The sequence below is a fragment of the Centruroides sculpturatus genome, unplaced genomic scaffold (assembly GCF_000671375.1).
Source record: "Centruroides sculpturatus isolate CEXI.00-Female unplaced genomic scaffold, Cexi_2.0 scaffold1526, whole genome shotgun sequence".
Lineage (NCBI taxonomy): Eukaryota > Metazoa > Arthropoda > Arachnida > Scorpiones > Buthidae > Centruroides > Centruroides sculpturatus.
Genome location: NW_019392610.1, coordinates 114,427 through 122,179, shown reverse-complemented (window position 1 = coordinate 122,179; position 7,753 = coordinate 114,427). Strand labels below are relative to the sequence as shown.

The 7,753-nt window shown below is 34.0% G+C and overlaps 1 protein-coding gene and 1 long non-coding RNA gene across 4 annotated transcripts in view; one reads left to right on the top strand and one right to left on the bottom strand.

Annotated features, from left to right (window-relative positions):
• Window positions 1–7,753, top strand: part of LOC111617679 — a 50,049-nt gene that overhangs the window by 39,949 nt on the left and 2,347 nt on the right. The window contains exon 6 of the long non-coding RNA XR_002755461.1: window positions 6,280–6,345. This is a non-coding gene — a long non-coding RNA (uncharacterized LOC111617679). The remainder of the gene's footprint in view (window positions 1–6,279; window positions 6,346–7,753) is intronic.
• LOC111617677 (myb-related protein A-like) overlaps window positions 5,247–7,753 on the bottom strand; it is a 47,488-nt gene continuing 44,981 nt past the window's right edge. For 2 of the 3 annotated variants that reach the window (XM_023358959.1, XM_023358961.1), the window contains 3 exons: window positions 6,893–7,021; window positions 6,258–6,332; window positions 5,247–6,186 (listed from right to left, as the gene is read on the bottom strand). In XM_023358959.1, the coding sequence (XP_023214727.1) occupies window positions 6,076–6,186; window positions 6,258–6,332; window positions 6,893–7,021 (315 nt within the window). In that variant the 3' untranslated portion in view covers window positions 5,247–6,075. The remainder of the gene's footprint in view (window positions 6,187–6,257; window positions 6,333–6,892; window positions 7,022–7,753) is intronic. The other variant, XM_023358960.1, reaches the window with a different exon arrangement.

Genomic DNA, 7,753 nt, shown 5'->3' with positions numbered 1-7,753 from the left:
CGTTGAGTGTTGTTCCGGGTAACTAGAATCTTATAGATACAATGTCAGGGCTTTATATTATATAAACTTACATAGAAAGATCTTACAACATAAAAACGGCCATTGACTTATAATATAACTTATATACACTGTCATGTTCTTTCTCTCTCCATATGAATTTTTTGCGCGACGAAAATCTGAAAGTAATCCTCAGAAATTGTCAGCTCGAACAAAAAAAAGTGGTTTAGAATATACAAATTTAGTATATAAATATAATTGTTATTAAATTAATAATAAATAAAATTGAATGCATTCAGTCGCATTCGTAGATTTATTTACTAAAGCCACTACTAAAACTTAAACCATAATAACAGATTCGTTTAATATAATCATCTCTGTTTTGACTTTCCTAACCACATAAATTGTTGAAAATGCCGTTTTCCATAAATTTTATTAAAAAATAGATTCTAAATAATGAATTTGAGGTTACTAATGTTAGTTAGAAAACAGCAATTCAGATAGAAATATAATTGACGTGACAACACCGACTCTGAGATTGAATCTCGATTCTAATTTCTGCTTCGCTTTCTTTATAAATGAGTAGTAGCTTTTTGAGATTCTCTAAATTTTATTAATTAAAATTGTGACCGTCTTCTGGAGTAGGGCTGTTCTAGATTAAGTACATTTGTACTACAGTAGTTCTAACATTAAACGCAGGTCTTCTCCTAATGATAAAACTATAACAGATCTATGATATTTAATCTATTCCTTTTGTAAAATTTTTTTAATGTTAAATTCGTAATTACTGGTTTTTTTTCTTTATTTAATTTGAAAAATGCATTAATTTTGTAGTAATTTTGAAATTTTTAGTAAATTATAGTAAAGGAATATCTGGTAGTGTGTGGAAACTGAACTCTTCTATTCTCTCTCTACATTATCTCGTTTAGTTATACAGTATTTTACTCTATACCGTATACGAGTCATACTTAACATTGTTTTTATGTAAATTAATTTGAAATATAATAATAATTTTCGAGAATTTGTTTACATAAACACCGAAAACCCATCGATTAACGATAATAGATATCATCTTACATTTTGATACCCTTTAATTCTTTTGTTGAAGTTATTTACATATAAGAACGAAAATAACTTACCGTCAAGTATTCACTCAACATCGTTGAGGAAATAAGTATACAAGTACAGTACATTTGTAATCATTTACGATTATCGTTGTCAAATTTTTATTGTAGATTGTAAACTGGATTCTGCGGGGTGGAAATAAATGCCGGAGATGGCAAACACCATCCAATTAGAATAACAATAACCGAATTATACCTTGTTATATCAATTAGCCTTTGGTAAAATTGGTTTCGTTATACGACGTCGTTAAGCGAGGACTCGCTGTACACCCAGTAAAAATAGTTCTCGTAATACATCCGTGTATAAGCTATCAATTTATGCTGTCTGTCGATCAGATTTTAATTGAAATTCCACTTTTTTTTAATCAAACGTGGCAGAACTCCTAGTTACTGTTGCGACCCAACGGCCATCATCCATTCCAATATCTTGCCAGGTCGGGTCGCTAAATCTAGGGAAAATAGCTCTTTTTTTTCCTTATATTCTCCCACATTTTCCCCTCATATTGTAGAGTAAAATTTTGTTTTAATTCTCGAGACGATTCGATCGCCATTTTAAAGACCATTCTCTCGTCTTCTGTTGTTTCTGACGGTTTTTGAGAGGATTAATTTCATATTTTGCATTCGATGTTTTTAATTTTAATCGGTCGAACTTAATCTTGTTACAGAAACTCGCACGGCAATTATTAAACTTACAGATTGTCCTCTAGTTTCAAATTTGAGTCACGCGAAATAGGACAACAATGTCATTACTGAATAGGACTTGCCATATATTCTTCTATTATTTATGATTTAATTTATTCGGACGAAGAAAAATAAGCGTACAAAATATGTAAATTTATTTAAAATAGTAATTAATAAACATCACCGCAGTTTATTAATATATACACGTTTACAGTAATAAACAAATAAAAAAAAACTATAGAAGGAAAAATCTGACATCGATTTAAAAACTAAAAGAAAATATCCATTTTAATATTTCATATAATTGAAAGTATTGTTTGTATACAATTTAAACAATATAAATCGCGTGTTTAGTCAAAAAATTAAAATTCCCTCCTGTAACTTACGAAATTGAAAGAACGAGCGCTGCCTGTCACGCGCATATCGATGATGCCCGATCTTATAATAATAATGGTACACACCAATTATGTTCAAATAATGAAAATAAATTCGAAATTTATACAAAATGTTTCTGTACTTGAACTCGGATAGACGTTGAAACGTCCAGAAATGCACAAAAAAAGGGTGTTTCCTGTATGTGTGGGGGCGCGATTTTGTTCACCCAATTTAAAGCTTAACAAATCTTGTGATTTTTGTGGAAAATTTCTGAAATTTTGCAGGAACGTTTGCGTATTAGGGGGGGATTAAATTTTAGTAGTTAAAGGTCAAGGAGTTGGGGAGATAATTATTATAAAGTGGCAAAAAGCTTAATTATATAAAAAGTGTTTAAAAACTAAATAAAAATTAATGATGAGATTTGCCTTGTGTCCGAGTGAATACACTATATATAGTTGGTGTTCGAGTTGAAAAATAAAATATCGTAACAGATGGCGCCATACTCAGCTTTAAATGTAACATTTGACGGGAAAGTTAGGTAACTCGTTGCTGGATTTTTTAATTATAGGTTTTTAAGATAAAAAAGGATATATTATCGAAGCCATTTTGAACTTTTCTTCATTTATTTAATTAATATAATAGAAATGCACCTTTTGACCGCGTGATAAGAAATAGCGATTGGTATTATTCTTGGATTCGTCAAACGAAAGAATAACGAAATAAGTATTTCTTTTTTATATCACAAATATACAAAGAAAAATTTTCTCGCTTTCGTTATTCTTTTCCTTCGAAACACTTGTATATGTTTCAATATTTCATTATTTGTGGGGTAAAATATATTAACGTACGAGCTATTATTCTGTAACTATCCCTCTTCAATCTTGATAATCCGATAACTGCAGACCTTAACTCCAAGTCCATCCGAACGTCTTACACAGAATTTCTATGAAATGAATAAATTCTAACAAATATTTTTGAGATTCCGTTAGAAACTTCGTTTTGTGAATATTCACTTTCGACCGTTTCGTTACCATATTTTATATATTTAATAACTTTCTTCTACCCGAAATATTGCTTTTTTTCATAGAAATGTATGAAACGAACTGAGAAATGCTAAGTTTTGCAAGTTACGTAGTTAGGGGACTGGAAAACCTAACGTTGTACAGAGTAGCGAATGTCTGTTATTGCCCATTTATGGGCGATGTATTTAAGTGGCGCATATACGTAATTTCTAGTTACGTGTCGGGCGGCTGAAGACGAATAAATAGATTAACCCGTTAACCCAAATACGAACGATTCGTAATAACATTCACCCGGAAGACGAATTCGCTTATCGCCTTTTCGTGTCGGAGGTCGAAGTACGACTCCGGAACGGAAGTGGAGTCCGATTAGATCACATTCCGGAAAAGCCGTGTTACGTGGATGTAAATTTGGTAACGAGCCGTTAAAGCAGACACTCGACAAAAGGCTTTTTAATTAACTAATCGGTGAGTCAACAGGTGTTATTTAGGAACGCCTTTACCTACGTCTTATCGATCCGCGCCTAAGAAAATTTCGTTAGGGTGGGGAAGAACTTAATCAAAAGTCGAACTTTTCAGAGTTCCGCGTGAATAGAGGTCACGTTGGGTCGACGCATCCCCCGTCTTTTTTCGGAAATGAAACCATAAGAAATCTAATGCGTTCCCCCTTTTCTAGTTTTCCGCTGGTAGCCCTAGTCCGTCCGCCAAGTGTAAAACCACTGCCTTTTGTGGCTCTCTGATATTCCTTTGTATTGTACAGAACGTCTGGCGAGTGTGTTCCATCCGAAGGTTCGACTTCCGCGCGGTTTCGTACTTAACGAGATGGTCGCGCGTCTCGAATTACGAATGGGAATCCGGCCGAACGAATTTGGTTTTCCCCTACCGGACGACTGTCAGTGACCAAATCGTCATCTTTCGCTTTCACCGACCACCGCGGAAGTTTTAGGTATCTGGTCACATTTTCGGCTCGAGCCCTTCTCTTTATCCGTCCCATTTCGGATGGTTTCCTCTTCCGGTCGCTTCTACTTTCAAGTTTCCTATTTTCTCTCTCTCTTTCTGTCCACAATACAGTACACACACTTCTCTAATAATCCGTTCCCGTAGAATCGGGAGATGTTTCGGAAGCCGAACGGATCGAAATTCTTCGCCATTTCTCTACTGTATCTCCGTTTGTCGTGAATCGCCAAGAAAATTGCCAAGAAAATGCTTGCGATTTAATAACTTGGCGTGGCGATCGGCTGCTGATTCCGCAGTTTTGCGCAACTTCGAGGGCCTTCCATCGTAGAGGAACGGGATCGAATTTGGAAGTCTGGAGTATTGTCTGTAAACGAGGATCTTGTGTTGTAATCTCATCCATCTTTTGTTCGACTTTCCTCTCCTTAATTTCGATAACGCTTCGTATACCACGTAGTGTTCAGATTTTAAACTATTCTTAACGCGTACTTTATAAAATGGTTTACACTACGTTCCGTGTTTTTTCTGAATTCTATGAATATATCGAGCCCGAACTATTGTATAAAATAACGTTATTATTTATATGGATCGTGATCGTTAGTAGTAATGTAGTCATACGTCGATATAAGGAATACGTTTCGATTCGAATGAGCGAATTTAATCTCCACGAGATAAACGTAAGCATCGCATCTGTAGATTAATACTTAGTTGTGAGGATTTTCACAAATCGAATACAGAATTGATGTCTTTGACGTATCTCGGTGGGTGGTTCAATACTATCCTGCACTGCTAAAATTACAAAGTTAACACTTCCAATTAAAAAAGTATTGTTTTAATGATATCCACATCTGGTACACATGATAAAAATGCAGCCGACAAATTAGTAAAATCGTACGATTATTGGGTGCAAAACATCTTACCAAGCAATGTTTATCCTGCATGGGTATAAGATACAAATTATTATACTTCAGCAAATTATCACACACAAAACGACACGCAGGTTAGACAATTCGATTAAAAAACGAGGAAAACATCCCCGTAAATACCATTGTTCGTCATCATTATGTACATTTTAGCTTTTTTTTATATCATACAATCTACTTTACACATTCTTATCACACACTCATCGGTTAGTGCATCATATTATTGTCAATGTGGCATTAAACACAATGAACCAACGAACAAATAAACAAAAGGAAATTAAGTTCAGGAACAGAACTTCACAGTCGTGCTGCTGCGATAAACCCGTTTAATATACCTTCCGAGTCAGGTACGACCTGTAGCTACGCTAAAACGAGGGAGCTTCGAAAAATTTCGCTTCCGTTCTGCAGTCTTGCCTTAACGCTAGAATTTGACCAGGAAAATCCGCAATTTCTATCATATTTTAAAAAGTATTTTGCTTGTCGTGTGTACAATTGATTCGCAAGAACTACAGAACGGCTTTGAGAAACCAGACAAAAGGTACATTATTATTTTTTTAAATATAAACTTTTTAATCTAATAAAATAATCATTTTCATATAATTTTTCTTCAAAATTTATACTCCGGTGTTTTTCGGCGAAAAGACACAAGAGTGAATTTTATAAATAAAGTATTTTACAAAAAAATATGTTACAAAATAATTTTTCGCCTGTTATAATGCCACAATTTTTTTCAGAAATCCGAAGAAACAATTATCATGATTTTTTTTTGTGACATTGACTTTCGTGAATTTTCGTCACTGTCATCGCACTCGCAATCCTAATCGGGCGTTTATAATTTAAAATTATTAGTAAAATAATTTTTCTACACTACACGATATTCTCTGAAATGAACCCTTAAAATAATTATAAGAAAAATAAAGATTTCTTAACATGATTCGTTTCTAAATCGGACAAAAAAGTATAAGAAAAAAAAAATACAAATTGCATCTTTTTTTGTTCCGGTTATAAACTTAAAGATCTGGTGCGGAGGGAGCTCATCAATTGTCTGGCCTGTTCTGTCAGTTCCAACTGGTCTTCCGTGCGTCCGACTGCCACCGTTTGCCATCTCTCTATCTAAAATAATAATATAATTTAAAAATAGGTCGCCATTTTAAATCAACGGAATTAATTTTTAAAAAACTCACTTTTAAAACCGATTTCTTGCAGGGATGATCTTCGAACTGAATTCTCTGAGCCACGCGCTTATTCTGAAAGTGGACCTGAATTTAAAAGGTAATATTATTTTAATTTATATTCTTTCGTTTATTTCGAATGTTAGTAAGAACAGGACACACTGTACTTAGAAAAATAACGTTTTAGTGTTTGCTGTAAGGGTGGCCAAAACCAATGTTCCCTCTAAGCTGCGCGGCCGCGCACTGCTCAAATTGTTGCCGCGCACGAGAATTTATGTGCCGCGCAGGCGAGCATGCACACCAATTTGAATTGTTGTTTACTTATTTCTCACTCTGTCTGCAACATGATCATTGCTACGTATATTTCGATTAAATACATTAAATCATTGACAAGAGATAATATTTTGTATAAAAGTATGTTTTAAAATTAATTTTAATCTCTACTTTATAATTATTTATTTTAATTTTTATAGAAAAAATAAGATTTTATATATATATGATCAGAAAAATTTTTTGCTCAGAATCTGCTCAGCAAAAACTTTTTTTGCTCAAAGAAGTGTGTGTTCCGCTCATCCACAAAAAAAAATTAGAGGGAACATTGGCCAAAACTAGTGTTTCGGTATTTCGGAGGAAATTTTTGTATTCACCTTTGGTTTGGAGACGGTCCTGTCTATGAAGGCTTCGTTAAGTGCGGGCAACACTTCTTCGGGTAGAGTCTCTCTTATGATGGATGGAGGAGAGAACAGTACCGACTCGTCTTTAAACAACGATTTGCTCTGTAAAGATAAAGCGGTACTTTAACAATGCGTGTTGGCCATTTCAGGATGATTGGCCTTTTACTTTTTGGCTTCCCGTGTAAATAACACGGGAAAGTATCGGAATCGTGTCAAATTTGAACCTCCTCTTTTTTTTTTTTTTTTTGCAAATCTCAAATCTCCACGTTTTGAGACCTGTGAACCCAAAACGGTAAAATAAAATTCGGCGCGTATGTTGGCGTCTATTTCGTTTAATATCTCAGGATGGGATAAAGATTAAGAAACGAAATTTGGCACGGCAGCTTGTCTATGAGGGGGCATTGATACCATTAAATTTTGGTGATTAAAAGTCGAGGGAGATAGGAGAATCACGAGAGAGGTCGGATTTAATGCGCAGATTTTGCTCGTTTTAGCATTTACAATTTTTTTAATGAAACGCGTCCCTACTCTCAAAATTAAGCGTTTTGTCATTTTATAAAATTTTTCATACTGTCATCTCGTAACAGATGGTGCCATATACAATTTTATTTATTAAGATTTAATAATATAAACGTGATTTTTTTAAACAACATCTCATAATAGCCGGGAAAGTTATGCAACTCGTTGTCCGATTCTTTTTAATTAATTATCGTAAAAAATCTAGGTTATTAGGTGATGAAGATGTTATACGTCATATAATACAATGAAATAACAATAACAGTTGGCACTCCATACGAATATATGCATTACGTACATTAATTCTATAGGAAAACG